At 33.6% G+C, this 23543-nt stretch overlaps 1 protein-coding gene across 1 annotated transcript in view; it reads left to right on the top strand.

Moving 5' to 3' along the window:
* CD2AP (CD2 associated protein) overlaps positions 1-23543 on the top strand; it is a 113114-nt gene that overhangs the window by 85270 nt on the left and 4301 nt on the right. Inside the window, exons 11-17 of the mRNA XM_061196114.1 lie at positions 393-455; positions 8152-8317; positions 8907-9049; positions 15693-15805; positions 16540-16641; positions 17744-17913; positions 20493-20556. Coding sequence (XP_061052097.1) covers positions 393-455; positions 8152-8317; positions 8907-9049; positions 15693-15805; positions 16540-16641; positions 17744-17913; positions 20493-20556 — 821 coding nt within the window. The remainder of the gene's footprint in view (positions 1-392; positions 456-8151; positions 8318-8906; positions 9050-15692; positions 15806-16539; positions 16642-17743; positions 17914-20492; positions 20557-23543) is intronic.

Genomic DNA, 23543 nt, shown 5'->3' with positions numbered 1-23543 from the left:
AAAATTAATTAAAATTAAATAAAATAAGAAAGTTAATTCTGTAGTTGCAGTAGCAGCATTTCAAGTCTCAGTGGACAGCACTGAACCACACAAAAACAGAATATTTCCATCATCCCAGAAAGTTCTACTGGACCAGCAGTATTGTAGAGGATGTGAACTCCTTCATTTGATAAGGAAGGAACTGAGACCACAGAGCTATCACTTACTCAAGGTGATCGTGGCAGGTGCAGGATTATATATTGAGCTCAGTGACTCTGGTATATTGTTCATTCTTTTAAACCATATTTTCATCTGATGTTATTTTTTAAACCTTTGCTTTTTAGGAGTATAATTATCTTTGTGCTCTAAAATTTTTTTTTTTTTTAATGTATTAACTTTTTTTTTCCCCTCAGCTCCAAAGCCTGAGCTGACAGGTGCAGAGAAGAAGTATTTTCCTGCAAAGCCTGAAGAAAAAGGTGAGGCAAATTCTTCTACTTTCAGAAAAATAATTCCTTTCATTGTCAGTGTAAAGAAAAACATACCTCCACACTGAGTCATTCACACTGATTTTTAACAAGTGTTCATTATTTACTATGTAATGCTTGGGGATTTCGAAGAGGGAGTTTGTCAAGATCAATAGGAAATTAAGATTTTTACTCAAACTGATACCAGTTTACATTCATGAAAAAGTTATACCATCACCTCAGTAAGGATGTAGTATTTAATGTTATTTCAAATAATGTGTAAGAAAACTAAGCATTAAACAGTTATGCTCTTATTATTTTCATAGTGTCCCAGTTGAAATACATTTAAAATTTTTTTCTTAGGTATAAGAGTGAGTTCTTACTTAAAACATGTAAGTGATTTATTATGTATTATTTAATGTTCACTGCATATATTTGTCATATAAACTTGGAAAGGTATTCCAACATACCATATGTATTTTGTTTAAAAACATTACTTGTTATTGTTAACACCTTCTCTTTGTACAAAAAGGTCTGCAGTGGCTGTATCTAGTAGATTAGGTGATATATTCTTGCAAAAACTTGAATACTGTTGCAGAGTTCTTTTGTTTCTACTGCCTGTGTTGTTTCTACTTCCTATCCTTGTCTCTTGCTTAAAGTGTTACTGTATTCTCTTAACTGATTTCTCTCATTTTAGTTCCTTGTCTGGCTTCTATTTCAGATTCATTTGTTAATGACTGTTTTTCAGAAGTTTCAGATTCACAGCAAAACTGAGCAGAAAGTACAGAGTTCCTGTATTCTCGCTGCCCCCACACATGCACAGCCTCCCCCACCATCAGCATCCTGCACGATAGTGGTGCACTTGTTACAGTCAGCGCACCTCCATTGACACATCATTACCATTCAGAGTCCATAGTGTACATTAGGGGTCACTTCTGGGGTTGTACATTTCATGAGTTTGGACAAATGTATAATTGTAATATCATACAGAATAGTCTCATCTCTTTAAAATTCCTCTGTGTTCTGTGCTTTCATGTCTCTCTTCCCCCAACCCCTGACAGCCACTGATCTTTTTATTTTCTCCATAGTTTTGCTTTTTCAGAATGTCATAGAGTTGGAGTCATACACTATGTAGCTTTTTCGCATTGTCTTCTTTCACTTTGTAATACGCATTTAAGGTTTATCCATGTATTTTCATGGCTTAATAGCTCATTTCTTTTCAGTGTTGATTAATATTCCAGTGCCCGGACGTATCACAGTTTATCCATTCACTTACTGAAGGACATCTTAGTTGCTTTCAGGCTTTGGCAGTTATGAATAAGGCTGCTATAAACCTTGCATACTTTTTGTGTGTACATAAGTTTTCAGTTCACTTGGGTAAATACCAAGGAATGTAATTGCTTGTTCATATGGTAAGAGTATGTTTAGTTTTGTAAGAAATTGCTAAATTGTCTTCCAAAGTGTCTGCACCATTTTGCATTCCCACCAGCAATGAATGAGAGTTCCTGTTGCTCCACGTCCTGGTCAGCATTTGGTGTTGTTAGGAACTGATCCCAAATTATTCAGTACATTTTTGGTATCATCTTCTACTCTTTTCATTCACTAAATGTAGCAAGCACACTCTTGACTCTGTGAATATCATACACCTTCATAGCTTTATCTCTTTCTCATGATCTGTGCTCAGCATGGAAAGTTTTTATATCCCCAACTCCCCTTGTTTTTGCATTTGAGATTTTTAAATTTAGATGCAAAAACAATTTATATTTAATAAAGCTATTTTTAAATCTCAGATTAGTCCTTTGTGATATAGCTGTTGTTAGGTCCAAGTCTTGGATCAGTTTATTTTGGTACTTGGTTATAATATCTCCTACATGAAAAATTCATCATACAAAGATACATAGAACCAAATGTAAGAAGTATGTTACTGGCTTTATTATCTTCATTATGATATTTCTTTTATAGTCCCCTTCATCAAGTAGGTAAGGGTTTTGTTAAAATTAAGAATATGACTTATTATATTCCCTGAAATCAGTCAGTTGATCTTATAAATAAAATGGAAGGTAATGCATTTGTATTACATTTATTTGCTCAAAATCCTGGCCATGATGAAGTGTCAGGGACTGAATTTGTCCCCCTGAGTTAGACAGCTAGAAAACTGGACAAAATACATACAACAGTGGTTTTAGACATCGGACAACCGGTAGCATAGGACTGTTATCACTGAAACCAATGAGGCAAACCCTAAAATTACCCCTAGCTTATTGTCTAGAAGCAGTTTTCAGGAAGCCGAAAGAAGAAAGCCAAACAGAGCCCAGTATTCATAGAGAGTTGAGGTAATAGGAGTTTAGGGAGGCCGAGGCAGCTATAGTTTGTGGGACAGAGTGCCAGAATGGAAGGAACTGCATAGAGTACTGAGAGAGCTCTACAGGGCTTACCATGAGGCTTTGGCCGAGTACTGAATTACATACACGTGAAAGGAAAATTTCCATAGCTGGAGAAATAACTGCTGGAAGACATTTGATGAAACAGTTTCTGGAACTCACAAATAGTTCATGTTCCCATGAGCCACAAGACCTCATAAGGCATTGAAGTCCATAAAAGGGTATATCAGCTTAGACTAAAGGCCTACCTTGGAAACAGATCAATCTAATTCCAGAATGCTTTACATTATAATATAACAAAATCTAGCACCCAAGAGGATAGAATTCACAATGCCCATTATCTGATCAAAAATTATCAGACATGGAAAGAAGCAAGAAAATAGCAACCAAAAGAGAAGTCAGTCAATTTAAACAGACCCAGAAATATCAAGAGATGATAGAAATAGCAGCAAGAACATTAAAATAGCTATTATAAATGTAGCCCATGTGTTCAGTAAAGTAGAAGAAAACACAAACATGATGGTGAGAGAAATGGAAAATATAAAAAAGACCCAAATTGAAATTTTGCAGACGAGGAATACAGCATCTGAAATGAAAGACACTGGATGGAATTACCAGCAGTTTGGAGACTACAGAAGGAAATATTAGTGAACTGGAAGACATAGCAGTAGAAGCTATCTAAAATATACAGAAAAAAGACTAGAAGAAAATGAACAACGCATCAGTGACCTCAGTGACAATATCAAGCGGTTTTACTTATGTGTAAATGGAGTCCCTGAGGAAATGAAGAGAGGGGACAGAAAAAATATGTGAAGAAATAATGGTTGAAAAAATCTTTAGATTTGGTGCAAATTTTAAGCCCACAGATCCAAGGAGCTCAGTGAACTCCAAGCAGAAAAAACATAAAGGAAATCACCTTAAGGCACATCATCATAAATTCTATGAAAAGCAGTGATAAAGAGAAAAACATAAAGTCTGCAAGAAAATAATTGTCAACCTTGAATTCTCTACCTGGCAAAAATACTTTTCAGGCAATGGAGGCAAAACTAAAACTTTCAGATAAAATCTGAGAGAATTCTTTGCTAGTAGACCTGTATGTACTACACAGGGAATGTTAACAGAGGTTCTTTTTGGCAGAAGGAAAATGATGCTGTATTGGCATTTGGATGTACACAAAGTAATGAAGAATGCCAGAAGAGATAAATATGTGAGTAAATAGAAAAGACCTTTTTCCCCTTATTTCTAAATCTTAACACCACCACCAAAACTCTTCACTGGAAAGATTTTAAAACTTACTATAAAGTGTTGATTTCAAAGTTTAGGTGTGCAAATGTAAGCATTTTTTAAATAAGTGAAACAAGACAAATATAACAAGGGGAACAATTCTTAATATTGTCAAAATGTTCTCATTAACCTGACATGGCTTTAGTAGATCTGGTGCAAGAAATAAGAAAAGTGTCAGGCATTGCCTATTAACAGGCATTGGGGGAGAAAGCCACTGTCAGTTCAGAGGGTCTGAATATTATTGACATAGATTAAATTATTTCTTTAAAAATAAACATAAGTTTATCTCTCTCTTGTTCCAGAGTCAACAGAGAGAGCTTTTTCAAACCATGGCTAGGGCCACTTTGAGGAGCCTTAAGCCTTCTTACAGGAGAAACGGTGTATGCCACCAGTGTGTGCGTTCATTACTTTTATCTCTCTTTTGATCTCAGTTTCACAGAGTATGTCCTTTGAAAAGCCCTGCCATATTGAGGAGGATTAAAAAAGAGCTAGTGGAAAGCATGAAACGAATCATCCTATTGCCCTTGATTCTTAGGTGACACCCCATTATTTCATGGAATACTTTCCCAAATCATAAGAATGGAGTGTAAATCCTCACTGTCTACTCCCTGCCCAAGCCACCACACGGGTTTTCTCAAATCTGCTTAGCAGTGTCATTCTCACTGTTTCCTCAGAGGTACCTCGAGTGCTTGCCATGCATGTTGCCCCTCAGGAGAGTAATGATAGCAACAGTTTGGAGCACAGGTTTTTCTCCTGCTTTTGGGGAAGACTTTCTTGGACATACCTTTCAGTAGCCTGCTTCATTCTTATCAATGTATGAAAAAGTTATTCAGATTCATTACTCAGCAAGGGAATATAATTTTAAACCACAGTAAGATTCTCACCAAAATGGGTGAAATTTTTAAAAAGACTAACAATACTAAATGTTGGTGAGGATACAGATTCTCAGAACTCTTATACACTGTAGGTGGAAATGTAAACTGTTATATCTACTCTTGAGAACTAAAGTTGAATAAATCTATATACCCTGTTACCCAGCACTTTTACTCCTAATTATATACTCACAAGAAATGTGTGCTCCCTATGTACACCAAATGACTCAAGTAAGAAAGTTTATCATAGCATTATTTACACTGACCATCAGTTGGAAACAACACAAACGTCCATCAGTAGTTGAATGGATAAAAAAATTGAAGTGTATTCATATGCCAGGATACTATATATATAACATAGCGAAAAATGAATGAGATAGAGTTTCATACAGCAGCATATTATGATTTCAGTGATGTAAAATTAAAATATTCAAAAGTGATCTATGGTGTTAGAAGATACCTTTGGATGGGAGCATTGAGGTAGTGATTGGGAAGAGGCCTGAAGGGAAGGAACTTAATGTGGCTAAGGTAATCTGAATATCTGAAGTATGAAAAGGGTCCAGTATCTGGAATATATAAAGAACTATTATAGCTCACCAACAGAAAGATAAACAGTCCAATCAAAAAATGTGCAAAGAACTGAAATAGAATTTTTCTAAATGAGATATACAAATGACTAACAAGCATATGGCAAGAGGTTCATCATTAGTCATTAGAAATGCAAACCAGGACAACATTGAGCTACCACTTCACACCCACTAGGATGTCTGTAATAATAATAATAACTGAAAATAACAAGTATTGGCAAGGATGTGGAGAAAGTGGACCCCTTGTGGCCCTGGTAGAGGAGGGAATGGGGAGTAGCTGATTAATGGGAACAGAATTTTCTTTCGGGGTCATGAAAGGGTTTTGGAACTAGATAGAGGTGGTGGTTGCATAACATTGTGAAGGTACTAAATGGCACTGAGTTGTTCGCTTTCAAATGGTTAATTTTATGTTAGGTAAATGTAACCTTAATAAAAATAAATAAATCTAGTACTCAAACACATTGCCATCATATATTAGTTACATAATAAATCAACATATAGTAGTAGTTGGTTTAGTTATGGATATACCTGGAATGGTGAATCTTATTTTTGTCACCTTTGATTTCCAGCAATATTGAATGTGTTCTTCTGTTTTAGACTAACCTATAGGAATTGAATTGATTTCAAGCTGTTATTTATTGATTTATTTGGCTGTGACTCACAGTATGCCGGATCTTAGTTCCCAGACCAGGGATCGAACCCTTGCCCTCTGCAGTGGAAAACAGAGTCCTAACCATTGGCCCACCAGGGAATTCCACAAGCTGTTATTTACATATCTGTTAAAAGAAGTATATTCATTTAATCAGTGAACTTCTATTTAATTGATCATTTAACATTTTCCCTGATGTTTTATCTAAAATATCTTTCTTTTAATATTTTCTAGAAATAAGTTTGGCTGACTGTTATAACTCTGATAATGATGGCTCTATCGGCTTATAGTTAGAATTGGGGAGTTGGCTTTCACTTCTGGTGGTGTAATTACATGATGTGCTTGTACAGCTTGAAGCCATATAGAGATGGATTTTTGTACCAAATGATGACGAGGGTTTAAAAGACTAAGCTATATTTTCAAACGATCCAAGGAAGCTATACATAAATGATAAAACTGAAACAACAGCATTTTGTATTTTCATTGTTGTTAGATGAAATCAGATATTTTTAACAAGGGGTTTACCCCTGGCCTTCAGTGGTTTTTTTTTGTTTTTTTTTTTTTTTTAAATTTGGCCTTTTATCAGTTTTGACTGCTGTTTGGTTTTTGCCAAGTACTTTCTTTTTTTTAAATTTTATTTATTTATTTATTTATTTGGCTGCCGTTGGGGCTTCGTTGCTGCGCGTGGGCTTTCTGTAGTTGCAGCAAGCAGGGGCTACTCTTTGTTGCGGTGCTCAGGCTTCTCACTGTGGTGGCTTCTCTTGTTGTGGAGCACGGGCTCTAGACGCGTGGGCTTCATTAGTTGCAGCACGCAGGCTCAGTAGTTGTGGCTCACGGGCTCTAGAGCACAAGCTCAGTAGTTGTGGCGCACGGGCTTAGTTGCTCCGTGGCATGTGGGATCTTCCCAGACCAGGGCTCGAACCCGTGTCCCCCGCATTGGCAGGCGGATTCTTAACCACTGTGCCACCAGGGAAGCCCCCGGCCTTCAGTGTTTGTTCAAGATTCATAATTACTGGTTTCTGATTGATAAGAAATCTCATGAAATTATCTGTGGTCCTGTGATAGACATTCTTTTCAAAGACCTAGTAGATCTTGAAAAGTACTCAGTATTGCTCTTGGGAGCTTTCTTATTTTTGCATATATGTCTTATAATATATTTTTGCTGACTGCTGTATCATGAATATCTCATATGTGTGCACACGTGTCAAATTTAATACCCATTCTTAGTACCTGAAAGATCGGGAACTAAGTATGTCATTATGTATAGAACTATGCCTTTTTGGTGATAAAATTGTTTTTATTAACATGGCATGACATTGTCCTTAATGTTTTTTTCCCAGCATATTTTCTTATCTATTTCACAGAATTATTAAATGAAATGGTACTAATAAAATTCCTAATACAATGATAAGAGTTATAAATATAAGCCTGTACTTTTCTCATCTGTGACTAATCAATGTAGCCTCAGTTTCTCTTAAAATTTTCTTTTGTCATCATGATTATTTTTAAATAAGTACATTAAATGGCACTAGAGTTCCCACTCATTTTTAGTTCTCTATACTTCAGTTTCAGAAAGTGATCTGGATATAAGTCTAGATAATATTGTTCTCTGCTTAGAGTAAAATCATACATGATTATATTTGAGTAGAATACCAGCCCTAAAAGCAAAGGGTGGTGGGAAGACAGTAAGAAGCAGGCATTATTTGTTGATCAGAAGCTTATTAGTGGTCCTCCTTCCCACCAAAGTAGAGTTTTTTTTAAAGGATAGTTAGGATTATTAAATTATAATTTTAAAACAGATAAAACAGTGCACACATACACGAGTAGTGTCTCTTTCTGTTTCACACCTTTCCAGCCTGACATTAGCTTTAAGAAATAGAAAAACCTAAATAGTTCTGGTTGTTAGTAACCTACTGAATATTTTTAAATAATCAGATGAGAAGTCAGTGCCGGAACAGAAGCCTTGTAAACCAGCTGCCCCACAAGTCCCACCCAAGAAGCCTGCTCCGCCCGCCAAAGTCAATAATTTACTGAGATCTCCTGGAACAGTGTACCCAAAGCGACCTGAAAAACCGGTTCCTCCGCCACCTCCTGCAGCCAAGTAAGTGTTATCTAATTTGGAGTTAGCTTATTGATTTACCTGCCTTTGACATAATTGGCTCTACTGCCTTTCTAAATGTCAAAGTAATTTTTAAAGTATTTGCTTTTCATATTTTTTGTAGAGACTGTAATCTGTGTTAAATGTTAATCTTATATTCATACTAGGTGAATATACTCATGTTGAGCTGTTTTACATTTCTTATTTTATTATGATTGGTCTTAGGGTAGAGGTTTATGTTTATGGAAATAATTTTATAGACAAGAAAGAAAATCAGCATTATGGTATAACATCTTTAGTGTCATTATTATTTTTTTTTTTAATTAATTAATTAATTTATTTGGCCGTGCCAGGTCTTAGTTGCGGCATGTGGGATCTTTTAGTGGCGGCATGCGGGCTCTTAGTTGCAGCATGCGGGATCTAGTTCCCTGACCAGGGATCGAACCCTGGCCCCCTGCATTGGGAGTGTGGAGTCTTAACCACTGGACCACCAGGGAAGTCCCTCTTTAGTGTCATTAAATCACAGTGTTAAAAGATGGTCATGCTTTACATACAAATGATTTTTGCATGTGTCTGATTTTTCTCATTTTAGGATTAATGGAGACGTTTCTACCATTTTATCAAAATTTGAAACTGAGCCAGTATCAAAACCAAAGCTAGATTCTGAACAGTTACCACTTAGACCAAAATCAGTAGACCTAGATACATTTACAGTTAGAAGCTCTAAAGAAACAGGTAAGTTAACATGTGGAAAGGTGGTGCATAAAAAGAAGTTGCAAATGTAGTTTTCAGAAACTATTTAAAATAAGAAATTTGTGTATGTAATTTGTGTGTGGATAGATAACAGTGGAAATTTATTAAAATTTTTAAAAATCTCTGAAGTCAAAATAGAAAAATGAAACTGAAAGAATATAAATGGGCAAGGTATTTATGGTTCACATAAGCTTTCTCACTGGTCAGAGAACTGAGATGGATATTAAAAGATCGCTCGTTTATCATTCTATCCCTTTATAATGGAATGACCATACCATCTAACTTAAGCAGATGTGAGTGACATAGACTTCCAGTGCACACACTAGATTATATTTAAGAAGACTATTTTTATTTTTCCACTTAAATCTCAAGATACTTTAGTTTCCAATTCTGGAAAATAGGCTTTCTTATGACTCTCTCTCTCTCCCTCTCTCTCTCTCTCTCTCTCTCTATATATATACCTATCTATCTCAGCAGGCTTTACTTCTTTAGCTAAATATTATTCGTTAAGTTTTAGGACTGATTTTTCAGCCCATTAATCATCTTTGTCTCCTGGTTTTTTATACTTCTCAGTTGTAAAATGGAATACTTGAAACAGAAAAGTCTTTTTTTTTTTTTGCTTCAGAGAAGTCTTGATACAAGGTCTCACTGTTAAAGGCACTGCACCATCATTACTTTGTGGTAATGGTTACTTTGTAGCACTTTGCATTCATTTTTAGTTTTTTAACATTTTAAAAGCATTTTCTCGTATATATTCTTATTTTATCTTAACACTGACTCTAAGAGGTAGATGCCATTTTCCCCTATTTTGCATCTAAACAAAGTAAGCTAAAGACACAGCAAGTGTTCAAGATCGTGTAAACCAGAAGAGAGCTCTTTAAATCCCCTTTATATAAAGTTCTCTGTGATTTTCTTTAAAAAAAAATTAATGTCAACGTATTTTTTAGCTTCAAGTTAACATTTCTTTACATTTAAACTTGAAGGCCAGTTACACTAAGATTTTTTTTGTCACTCTTGTAAAATGCGCTACGTATTACCTTTCAAATTTTTTAGGTGATTTTATTTTTCTTCATTCTCTTTAGTTTGTCAGTACAAAAGCTCTAACCTAAGCATAGTCTCCTTCAGTTTTTTAATTGGAATGTCTTATAGATCTTTCATCATGTGTTTGGAGCCTACCTGATCTGGATGAAGCCATATTCATCAATAATTTCTGGAAATTGAGACATTGATTGTATTTTAGAGACAGTCACTCAAATATATTCAGTATGTTTTTGGTGAAAATTGTTCTAATTTACTGTTAGCTAAATAAAAAACAAAAAAAACTTCATGTTTTTTAAAAATATCCTTTAATCTTTTTAAATTGAGGTTAGTGGTAAAAAATGTAATTCTATTAGTTCTTACTGTTTTCTGTTTGATTTAAAGTGTAGCTAGAAATGTGTTTTCAAAAGTAATAGAGAAAAAAAATTTAAGCACACACTTTTAACTCTGGATATCAAAAATCCGTAGGTATTATCTTTTGAATTTCCACAATTTTCTGCAATCTTTCTTTATCAGAAGTCTTAAATTTTGATGCGTCTCTTTGGGAGCTGAAAGAGTAATATTTAGAGCTTATTATTTTTTTTCTGTGTTTTTTGTTACTTTGTATCATTCTTCAACATTTGCTTTATTTAGTTTTCTCAAAGTCGTGGAAATTACCAAAAAAATTTAAGTCAGTTAAAACAAATTTTCACTTTTTTTCCAAGCTTTATCTATATATGATTACCAGCAAGCTTTATTTCCTTTGGTACATTTCTAAATACCATGTAACAGTGTCAGGCTATTGGTGGTTGAAAAGTTCTATTTTTTCCTTTGTTTTTTAGTCCCATTTCTTGTCTTGTATCCATAGCTATTATTTATTCTTCATTAAAAATGAGAGGCTTTGTGGAACAGAGTTTGAAAATTTCTAACTTCTAGTTTGCTTTTTTGTTGAAATAAATAAGGAAGTAATTTAGAGGTGCCAAGACACATATACGGTCAAAAAACTAACAGCTGACTTCCAAGCTGCAGTCTTTATATCTTCCACTATCACACTGCCTTTGGTGTACTGCACTTACACCCTATAAAGTTCAGAAAATATAAATTTTGGAAATTGAGTTCATATTAAGTAGCAAATATTTACTGAGCAGCTGTGTATTTGCAGTAGTGTTTTGGGCACAAATAATATGCTAAGATAAAAGGCATAGCTGCTGACAGCAAGTAGCTTATGTCTCCAACCTCAACTCGGACTATTCCTTATTTCCTTTTTTTAAAATTAGAATACCATGTCCTTAGTACTTGTAGTATAAAAGTGTTTTACCTCTTCTTTGAGTTGTTGGCACCTTATAAAAAAAACTGTGTTCTGTATTAGATACAGCCTCAAATTTGGCATTAGATTGAGGCATGTTTTAATTTACATATATGGCTCAGTTTGAGGTTTTAAATTTTTTAAATGACATGAAACTAGCCCTTTAACGTAAGTTTCAGAAAGTTTAAAACATACATGAAAATCTCCTTAGAGTTTAATTATTTTGTAAAAGAATAATTTGAGGCGAAATGATATAGTAGAATCTGCTGTTAAAAAAAATGTGAGTTTTAAATTATTAGCTAATTGGTCATTGATTGGCATGTTTCTTCTCTTATTTTCTCACTTAACTAACAACTGAATGATCCATTATATCTATGATACCTATTAGAAAACCTGACATGGAAGTTGTTATAAAATGTAATTTCCCTTCTTCTTCCCCTCCTCCACCGTTAATCACTTCTTATTCTGTTTCTGCTTATCTATTAAGGATGTAAATTCCTTTCGTTACTTTCTGATATGGCTGTATACAAACCCATATATAAACATATATATTCATGTATATAAATACAGTCTTTTTGTTCATATAAGAAAAACATTCCTAGAATACTCGATTTGTTTCATTTTTTTTTAAAGATTTTTCATAAATATTCTCATATATGATACAAGATAGTACTACAAATTGCAGAGCTATCAGACCATGTTTTAATTTTTTTCTCTTTTTCCAACACTTCATCAAAAATTGGTTTAGGATAGTCTCATTGCTACTACAGGTTAATTGTAAAGTTCACATAGTCTAAGTATTTCTAAAATAGTAAATTTTCCAGGAAGTAAAATTGGTTTACAGTTAGTTTTAAACTACAAGATAGAAAACTTAGTGGAAACATAGCTATTTCATTAAGAAAGCACAGTTGATGAAGTATTCTTAGAGTGTAGTATTTTATCCTTTTTCATTATTTTTGTGATAAATTCTTCTTGGATTAAAGGAAATTTTAGAGATACATACATTATTTGATCTGAAAACCTTCATTGTTAAATAGGGCAACATTCTTTCTCTTCAGTTCTATTTAATAATTGATCTATTTTGTTTGAATTAATTTCCCAATATTTATTCATTTATTTCTTCCAGAAAGAATTTATGGTGAGATTTCTTGAATACAATGTTTACCTGTTGAGTGGTAGACACTATAAAAAGCGAGCCTGTATCTAAACTAGTATTAAAACAAAACAAAACACCATACCCCAAAATGTAGAATTTACCTGGGAAATAAGAGCAGTAATTAAAATTTTTATTTTCTAATAATAATTTCCTTGATAATATCATTATAGAGAGTATCACTTAAGGCACTACTGTATTTTTATAGTGGGATATTTAAAAATAATATTTGGCATATTTTTTTCCTATTATACCATACCAGAATTAAAATTGCCTCTTTTATTGTAACTACTATCATGTACTGAGGACCAAAACTTTGACTAAAAGGTGGTTTAATTTCAGTTATAACTATATCAATGAGTTGTTAATATGTTGATTTATTACTCTGACCTCTAATTTTAGTACTAAAACATTCTTTTAGAAGTTGTCTTGGTGTTCAGTGAGTAATTTAAAAGAGACTTCTTTCTAGTTTAATGTATATTGAAATTAATACTAATCATAGTTTTTCCTTTTGAAAGACAAAAGAATAAATCTAAAATCTAATACACATCTTACTGTAAGTTTAGATAAACTGCAATATCTGCTAAACATTAAAATGGTTCTATTCATTCTACAACTGTTCCTTTTTCCTGCTTTGTAAAATAATTTTTTTGGTTTAGTCTTTTTTCTAGACATTCCTATCCTTGACTTTTCTTTCCAGATTTTGTTTCCTAGCCTGTTTGCCATGTTTCCCTTCTTACGTGTCAGGAAATTATCCTACCTTTCTCCATTTTGGTAAGATGACAATTTATAAAAGAAAAATAATATAGTCAATATGAATAGGTGGTGCACATTGATTTTTCTTTGTAATTTTACTAAAGTGTACGTGTTTGTCTGTCTATTCTAACCCTTTTGGTTTTCCATTTTAAAATAAAATGAAATTCGTATTGGAAATTTTTTCTTGATAGTTTAAAATATTCTTTTGATAAAAGTTTTTTTTAGTTGACAACCATAAAAGTCAGTTTTTTTCTCCCAAAATTTTATATTTATTTTGATATTTTAAAATTCCATGTCTTAGGCTGTGTAGACATGTAAATGGCTGGCAGAGTGACAATGTGATGGCAAGAGTTAAGTTAATTGTCATGCCTTTTATGCCGTGTGTAAAATATAAATCCACTGATACCACTCTTAGGTAAATTTAACAGCATTCAAGTATATCATGAGTCAGAAATGTGCACTATTTCATTTTACTAACCTAATGACTTAAATGGAGGACCTGAGAGAGCTTTAGAATAGTAAAATTACTTGTCTTGGTGTTGTGGCCCAAAACTGGATATATAGAAGACATTTTTACATGAGCATGGTGTATAATTTTGTAAATCTTCCTTTTATTTACCCTTTTAATTTATCTTTATCTCTTCCTTTGTTTTTGTTTCTTTTTCTTTTTAAAAGTTGCTTAAATATGCATTTGAAAATAATCTCCACAGGCCAAAATGGATTGTACTTTTCAAGGTTTTTTTTGTAGGTTGTCAATACATATTTAGCGATGTAAAAACAATTTTTAACCCTTCAAACTACAGCATATTTTTAACATCTTTTAAAATATTGTTTTCTTTGTTTATGAAATTAACAAATGAGATATTTAAATATATGTTTAAGCTCAAGGTCTTTCACATTATATAATGCATTCTCCATTAAAGCCACTGTGTTTCTTATTGTGGTTTGTTGTATATTATAATTATTTATAGACAATTATTGAACGACTCAACACAAAAATTAATCCAAGCCCATTAGATTGCCTGTTGTGATATATTAGCCTAGTGACTAGATCCAAGATAGAACATACAAAGTAATCCCAGAATGTGAAGATGGAAAAGAATTAACAGAGGTCAACAAATACTTACAGTTGTTACAAAATGTATATTGCCAATTAGTGGTAACCTCTTCCTGTTTTACCTTTGTGTCCTCCATCCCTTTAAAAAAAATTCTCTAAATAAATTACTTTGAATATGAAATTTGATGAGTAAGCTTTAAGGGCAGTAATGATAAGTATCTTTAGATTTCTTTTAAGAAATAACAATTCTCTGAGTTTGGACATCTAAATATTTGACAGAAAGCATTATAAACTTCCAGGCAATGGCAACGTGAAGAATGATTCCATACCTGGAAGACAAGGCAAAAGATACCTGCTGCCATAATGAGTGACAGCATATTGACTGTGATTAATATTCTTAGTTTGGAATCTGGGCCAAAGGAAAATTATAATGATAGTGGAAGTGCCAGGAATTAACCTTAGGGTTCTTATTATCACTTATAGATATCTGGGCTTCAAAATTAAAGATCAACTCCTTCAGCAAGGTTTTCTGGACCATCTAGAAAAAGGGAAGGTATTATATACCATTGTTTCAGAGATACAAATTACCTAGATTTGTCCTTAAACTCAAGTTATTGGATCAGAGGTCAACCAGCCTTTGGTGGTAGGGAAGCAAATGGATGATTTATGTAGCATTTTCTCTCGGTATCTGATTTGCCTTAGATTTATAACTATCGTCTGATTCCTACACATGATAATGTCTAAGCAGAAGTACAGTGAACTATAAACAGGTCGAGTCCCAGCTACAGTATACTGTGCACAGACATATATGAAGACACATTAAATTACACTTTCAGTTTACATTAAGAAATGCAATTGGAAAGCAGCAGGGTCCCAGATAAAATTGAGTTTAAAAAATTTTAATATTAGGATATTACTTGAACTTTAAAGCACATTTCATAAGTAAGTTTTTTGATATGTTGTAATTAATTCTGAGTTGAAGAAGTAGATCGTGTTTTTTTTTATAAGCAAGAACTTAAGATGACTGCTTTTTCATACTACTACAACTTGTGGTACAGATTTATATCTTTCAGTAAGAACTTTTGTTGAGGTCTAAGTCTCTATTAGAAACATGAACTTTATATTGTTAATACATAAAATGTATCAGGTAAAGAGGATGTTAGTTTTTGAGGGTGAATGTTGTTTTCCAAATGCATATGAAAAGCACAGGTCAACTTGTGAGTCTTGGTGGTATTCTTTTTAATTTTATAGTTTGTTAAAAATCCAGAGATGTTCTTTTTTGCCTTTTAAAATGTGCAGTTATCTCTTAATAAATATGTTTACTTTTATTCTCCAGATCTTGTAAATTTTGATGACATAGCTTCCTCAGAAAACTTGCTACATCTCACTGCAAATAGACCGAAGATGCCTGGAAGAAGATTGCCTGGCCGCTTCAATGGTGGACATTCTGTGAGTTACATTTAGTATTATAAAGCACAGAGAATTTAGTAAAGCCAGAGTCCTTCTGAAGATAAGAATGAGGGAGGATTTATAGCTCCACTGAAGTTTAAAAATCAGGAAGATAGCTATACTCAAGTGGCCAAGGGTTGTATTTAAGAGATATGGGGGAAGAGACCTGTTCATTTCCACAGGACGTGGAATGGAAGGTTACAGAATCAGAAGCAGAGTTGTCCTAAGACCATAACCACAGAGCACAGTGTCGAGAGGGGACAGGGGACCTGTGCAATATACTTGTCCAAAAGCAGGAATTAGAATTGAGTGGTACATATTCACTTCAGGAAAGAATGAGAACATTTTTTTCCCCCTGAAATAGTCAGTGTTTTTTGTAGTACTAATCCTGGTCTCTAAATGTGTAACTTCTTTTTATGCTCTCAGTATATTGCCTGGGATACTGGTAGTACTTTAGTGTTAATACATTAGCTCTTAAGTACTATTGTGCTTTTAAATTACCTAAGTAGGGAAAATTTTTGTTGCTAATAGGCAAGCTGTTTTTCCGCCCTCAAGATACGCAAGTGTGTTATTCAGCATGAAATTATGTAAAATCCTGTTAACAATAATGGAATATCTGGAACAGTATCTGCTGAAAACAGTGATAAAAGTTACTTACTTTATTATCCAGATGCTTACTGCCTTTTCTTTCTTTGGTGTTTTCTGTTTCTTGATTTTAAAAAAAAATCATTCAGCCAACTCAAAGCCCAGAAAAGATCCTGAAGTTACCAAAAGAAGATGATAGTGCCAACCTAAAGCCATCTGAATTTAAGAAGGATTCATGCTACTCTCCAAAGGTAAGGTGCCTTGTGGTCTAAGATTTGTATAATTTGTAGGGTTCTTTGTGAACATCAAAATTGTGGAATTTAAAGTGTCCTTCAGGAAGAATTATTTCTTCTGCCAGGAAATAAAATAATTCCTACTAAAACTAAATAAAATAAAATAATTACTGTTAAACTTAAGTTACATTATTCTCTGTAGATCTTTTTTAGGAGAGTCACATTATTTTAAATGAGTAATACAAATGTTACATGTTTCATATTTTTTAAGGCATAGATCTGTATACATTTGTTTCATTTCCCATTAAACATGCACTCCTTAGGCAGAAGCCATCACTCTTTTACTCCTTATGTAACTTGGTGCTTGGCACCATAATAAGCCCTGAATACACACTGGAATGAATGGTAGAATACATGGATTCTTCCATCTCTTACGTGGTGTTAAGAGTCTTTGCTAAACCCTTGCCATTTTAATTTAAGATAGTATTACCACAACTGACACACATCTTATATTTGAGAAGATCATGCCTGTTCCTCAAATTCATTTCAAGGCATTTGACTGCTATTCAGTTTATCAGATACACTTAGTCTGAATTCTCTCAGCTGTTAGCAGTCTATTGAAATTTTACTTGCTGTTACCTAAGTGAAATGGTAAAAGAATGTCAGGGCATGGATCCATTTTAATGCCTCTTCTATGGACTTACTAAATCCTTCATAATTGCTTTTAATTGGAGCTCTCTGGATATTCTAAATAATAACTATTTAATATGAAGGATCAAAGCAGTACCTTAATAATGCTTTTATATTCTTGCTTCTAGATGTTCCACTAGGTAAACCATGAGATAAATCTAATGGATCTTCTTTTCTCTCTTTTTTTTTTAAAATAAAGCCCTTGACATTTCTCACAAAAACCCTTAGTAATTACAAGTTTATTCTTTGGTCGTTCAGTGGTTTTTCCAGTTATGAACATCAAACTGCTTTTTGGATTTTCAAGTTTTTTATTTATCTTGGAAGTATTACTTCAGTTATTTATCTCCTTGCAGTAAAAATCTTTTGAATTTATAACATAATATTAAATGTAAGTACAAATAAAAATTTTCTGTTTATTATATGTTTTCAGCCGTCTGTTTACCTTTCAACACCTTCAAGTGCTTCTAAACCAAATACAGCTGCTTTTCTAACTCCGTTAGAAATCAAAGCTAAGCTAGAAACAGAAAATTCCTTGGATGAACTTAAAGTTCAGATTGTTGAATTGCTGTGTGTTGTGGAAGCACTAAAAAAGGATCATGGGTAAGTAGCCCTTATTTTCTTCTTTGAGCACTACTTAACACATGTATAAAGAATTCTTTCAAATTATATCAAGTAAAGAAGTAATCTGCCAAGTTTCTAGAATGAGCAAGTTTGTTTTCAGAGAAATTTTTATTGATAGTGTCTCTCTAGGCAAAAAAGCTTGAATTAGAAAACATAATAATTAGAAACTCTATTAATTCTAGTTATTCTAATTAGGAATTGGAAAGCTTGAATAAGAAAACCTAGCCCAATTATGAAACAGGCAAACCAGTTAAAACAGAAAGTAGTAGCTCGATTATAGAATTGGTTCTAGTAGCTTGATTATAGAAAAATGGCCAATAGGCACACGAAAAGATGTTCAACATCATTAGTCATTAGCACATGCAAATCAAAACCACAGTGAAATACTACTTCGCACCCACTAGGATGGCTATAGTAAAAAATATGAACAATACAAGTGTTGGCAAGGATGTGAGAAATTGGAACCCTCGTGCCTTGCTGGTAGGCATGTAAAATGGTACAGCTACTCTGGAAAACAGTCTGGCAGTTACTCCAAAAGTTAAATTTCATGTTCCCGTATGACCCAGCAATTCCTCACCAAGGTATAGTACTGTCCAAGAGAGTTGAAAACAAGTGTTCAAACAAAACTTGTACACAGATGTTTATAGTATTATTCATAATAGCCAAAAAGTGCAAACAACCCAACTGTCCATCAGCTGATGAATAGGTAAACAAGATGTGGTACATCCATACAATGGAATGTTATTCAGCCGTAAAAAGAGATGAAGTACTAATACATGTTATATCATAGATGAACCTTAAACACATAATTTGAGGCTAGAAATGTCAAACACGGGTTAATTAGTCTTAAAAGTATTAGGAAAAGCCATTTTATTTTGGATCTGTGGTGTATCTGTATATACATTTGGTTTTCTTCTCAGAGGACTTTGATCACTGTTTCTGCTGGGGTTGAGTTGGATATTTATAAAACAAATGGGTTGGGATAGGTGATCTGTAAGGCCTTTCTCTTAACTCTGAAAGTTTTTGATAATGGTATATGGTGAGGCATGCCTAAGTAAATGTTAGGGACTTTTTAGAGCTAAAATAAATTTAAAAGATCACCTGCTATAGTCCCCTCCCTTCTTTTAAGTGAAGAAATAAAGGTTTAGAGAGGTAAAGCTAATTATGTAAGATCACACAGCTCTTAAGTGGCAGAGCTAGAACTCAAACTTGGATCTTCTATTGATTTAGAGATCTTTTCTTATAAACATTATTATTTGAATTTTAAAATGTGTTAACATTTTAAACATACTTCTGCAAAAGCCCAGTAGGTAAAATAGATCAAAGATCAGCTAATCTAACTGAACTGAGGGTGAGGGTTCAGGCGCTCCTCCCCTATTCCAGCTTCTTCTCTGGCCTCTAAGAGTATTTCATGGAATCTGGAATCTGGTATAATAGTCATCGCCAGAGACCGTGTTACCACTGATTTTGAACTCACTGTTTCTCCTCCATTTCTTTGTTGACATTGGATTATTTATTTAAAAAAATATTGAGATTAACAACACGGTGTATTTGTAGTTTGCAAGCACTTCTACAAGCATCTCTTAGATAGAAACATAAAGTTATCTTGAATGCCTACTTAAAAAACATATATTGTGCACATTTATATCATATATAGAGAGAAAATTTGATACATGATATTTCTTGAATTCTTCAGTTTATCTTGGTTTAAGTTTGGCAAGTTTATCCACAGTTTCTGCAGTAAGCACATTATAAACTGTAAGTTCACTTATCTAGTAAATATTTATTGAGCACCTCTCAGGTACCAGTTAGAGAACAATCTGATTTGTTAATTTTGACATTTTACATTTTTGATACCAAGTGTGCTATAATGAAATAATAAATCCACGTACAAATTGCCCATAGGTGCTCCTAAATAAGCTGTAGAATGAATAAAAATATTAATGAATTACATATATTATTTATCAGATATTTTAGAAGTCTTTCCAAAGAGTATTTTAAAAGTCTTGAGTTCCTCTTGGAAAATGAAATGGAGGGGAAAATGACTATATAAAAGTATACAAGGGAACCTAGAAAAATGAAAACATGAGTTACAGAAGAGGGATTGTTGGCTGCATTTTTTTGTTTATTGGTTTGGATTTTGGATTTTAATGTAATAGTTAATTTAAAAAAAAAACAGAAAGATATGTAAAGTACAGGTGATTGTATTAAAAATTATAATTTGCCTTGCACTGTGACATATTTTCACATTCATTTTCCCAAATTATTTGGGCTGTGTGTCCTGCCTTGGAAATGGATGATAACTGAATATGGAAAATTACCTGTATTCACTTAAAAATTTCTTTATCTCAGGTTTGCTGTGATTTTGCTGTGTTTTTAACTGTTGTATTGAATCATTTCAACTAGAGAATTTGAATTTTTTCTCAGTCAATATGGCTGTTTCCTTTAAAAGTTTTCCCTGTGTTCTGGGATATCAAGCAACAGAGATCCTATTAACTTTAGTCAAATATATATTGTTTAATCAAAAGACTTAACAGTAATAAATACTTTGTTTTTAGGAAAGAACTGGAAAAACTACGAAAAGATTTGGAAGAAGAGAAGGCAATGAGAAGTAATCTAGAGGTAATTCATTTCTTCCAGCATTGAGATTGTAGTCAGCCTAAACTAGACATGTTTTTTCCAACCCAACTGGGTGATTGGTTCCGCCACAAATTATGCTATCCTGCTTTAGTTGGACACTCCCTACAGCTTGGTCGCCATTTAATTAATCTCTTGTTGACTCCCTGCCACATTCCATCCATTCATTCGGCAAATGTTTTTTGAGTACTCACTCTCATAGACACGAGGCACAAGGTATACACTCATGAATAAAGCAAACATGCTTCTTGCCTCTTAAAAGTGTCTAGTTCTAGATCTTTTGCACTCAACACTCCTTCTTTCTTGAGCTGTAGTTCTCTTTTCTTCACAGTTAAACTTTTTTTTTCTTTTTTTTTGCCTGGGGGCAGGGGTGGTGATGGTAATGGGATGGCTATAGATTTGCTGACTTTAATTTCTCACTGAATTGAGTTTACTTTGTAGCTAATGTCATCATCTTCACTCTCTGCTGATGACTGACAGTTTCACTTATTTTCTTTATCTTCCTTACTTTTTTCCATCCTCACTGACTTTGGTCTTCATTTGTATTTTTTTTTAATTTGTATTTTTTTCTGCATACCTCAGAGAAAGTGTTTCCTCCCTTTTTTAAGAGGCTCTTCCCATTCTGTGTTTAAGTATTGCATACTTCTCCCTATTTTTACCTTGCTTCATTACTTAACCTGTTTCTTTTGTTAGCACTGTGAAACAGAGAACGTGGGACTTGCCGTTAAAAAACTTGAGCTCCTCTTCTGACTTGCCCTCCTGACTTTCAGTTCAGAACTACATATTTGTCAGGCTTAGCACTTTCTGAACTTTGTCTCATTGGATACATAACAACTTGTAAGCATTATTGTTCCTATTTTAAGAGTGAGGAAACCAGGGTTTAGAATGATTAAGTTAGCAGTGGAGCTAACATTTTTAATAGAAGCAGCCAGACTCCAGAACCTTTGCTCTCAGGGATTAAGTTACGCCATTTGAACGAAGAAGTCACTTACCTCGTTCAGCTTTAGTTGTTGAGATAATATATGTGAAGGTATTTGGCAGATTATCGAAACTCCATTTTTACTCTTATATCTGACACATAACCTTTATTGGCAGTCTCCTTTCTTTCCCTGAAAATACTCAATTTTCCTCTTTATTCAAAAAATAAAAAGCCCCCTTTTAGGTCTAGCTGCCCTCTTGATCTGTATTCTCTTTTCATTTGCAGTTCATTTGTTGCAAAAAAGAAAAAACAAAACAAAACAAACAAACAAAAAACAAGAAAAGCATACATTTGCAGTCACTAATTCTTCGCTTTTAGTTCAGTCCTTAACCCCTTGCATTTTGGGTTTACTGATGGCAACTCCTATGTCTCTTCGGTTTCTACAGCACTTCACATTTTTACCATCACCACGTTTTCAAAGTATGTCTTGGTTTATGTGACCCTGCATTCTTCTGTCTGACTTCTCCATCTCTCCTCACCTAAGTGAGGTGTTCCTTCAGTGTTGTGCTTAGCCCTCTTCTCTGTGCATCCACTCTTTGCTCGCCTGTGTCCAGGAGTATCATAATTAGCTCTGGTGCATCTGCCATTGAAATCTAGTTCTTCTTTTCCCAGCTTCTATCCTGAGTTTCCAGCTATTAGACTCCCTGGATGTTCCACTGTGAACTTAAGACTTAGCATGTCCCCTGTCACACATAGCACCTTCTTTTCAGATTCTGATTTTCTGTGTGTTGAAAGTTTGTTGCACTTCTAGTCGTGCAGATGTGGGACTTCTGTCTCTTCTAATTCCACTAACTTTTAGGCCTACTGGCTGTACTCCCTAACCTTTTTCTCTTTATTCCCACTGTTTCTGTCCTTTTCTCATGCTGTTATCTTCTGTTTAGCTTGTTTGTTTCTCTCATTCTTATCTTGTCTTCCCTTGCTCAGTATTTTTGAAAACTTTCTATTACTTGCTGAATGAAGTTCAAACTTCTTGACTTGGCAAATGAGGTCTCTTATGTCCTAGTCCTAGTTTATCTTTCTTTCCTCACTTGCTAATCCTCAATTGTCCCTTACAGTTAATTTGTCTGAATTTTTACTCTTACTGTATTTTCATGGATTTTCCTTTTGTCTCACTTATCATGCCCAAGTTCTATAGATTCTCAAGGCCCTGCTCAGTCACATTCACTGAGTTGGCCACCAGTCTTCTGATTAAAAGCAGTTTTTCTTATTTCAAATTCATGTTGTTTAGTTTTGTAAGAGATGAATAAGTAATAATTTTCTGTCTTATCACTATTCACATTATGTACTTATTTTGCCCATCTTCTGTACTGTTGGAGGTGGGATCTTTTTCTGTTTCATCTTTGCCCATAGCTCCTAGCACAGTGCTATATACATATTAGATTGCTAACAAATTTTTGTCAAACTAATAAATGTTAGAAGATAGATATTAAAAATACATCTTCTAAATATATGTTAAATTCCCAGTGTGCAACATGGTAGAAATTGAAAAATTAAAAAACAAATGTTTCTTGACTTTCATTCCTTATATTTTATACATAACACATATTCATATATGAAAATAAAGTAATAAGGTTAGCAAGAGGAACTAATACAATACTAAATTTGTATATATGACTTAATTTGTCATAAAAATCATGGAAAGAGTCAAATGAATTATTTGTTTCTTTTTTGAAGAATTTCATTTGATTATATTTTCCCAGCAAAATCAGCTGTTACTTAGCCTCTCACTGACCTGTATTATAAATTTTTTTTTTTGGTGGGAAAAGTTTGATACTTAATACATTTAATAAGGCATTAGAGTCTTAGGATCATATGTTTAAAAGAGAAATTATATTTCCCCCCAAATTAAAAGTAATACTTTGAACTACTATAACATTAACATTATATAGTATTAAATTATACTGAGGAGTGGTACAAAGGACTAATGATGAACAATGAACATAAACATGCTAGAAGAGAAACTCCAGCAATGCAAGTATTTGCCGGATACCTA

Source organism: Eubalaena glacialis, chromosome 7, assembly GCF_028564815.1.
Source record: "Eubalaena glacialis isolate mEubGla1 chromosome 7, mEubGla1.1.hap2.+ XY, whole genome shotgun sequence".
Classification (NCBI taxonomy): domain Eukaryota; kingdom Metazoa; phylum Chordata; class Mammalia; order Artiodactyla; family Balaenidae; genus Eubalaena; species Eubalaena glacialis.
The sequence above is the reverse complement of the archived record's forward strand: the minus strand, read 5'-3'. Positions and strand labels throughout refer to the sequence as shown.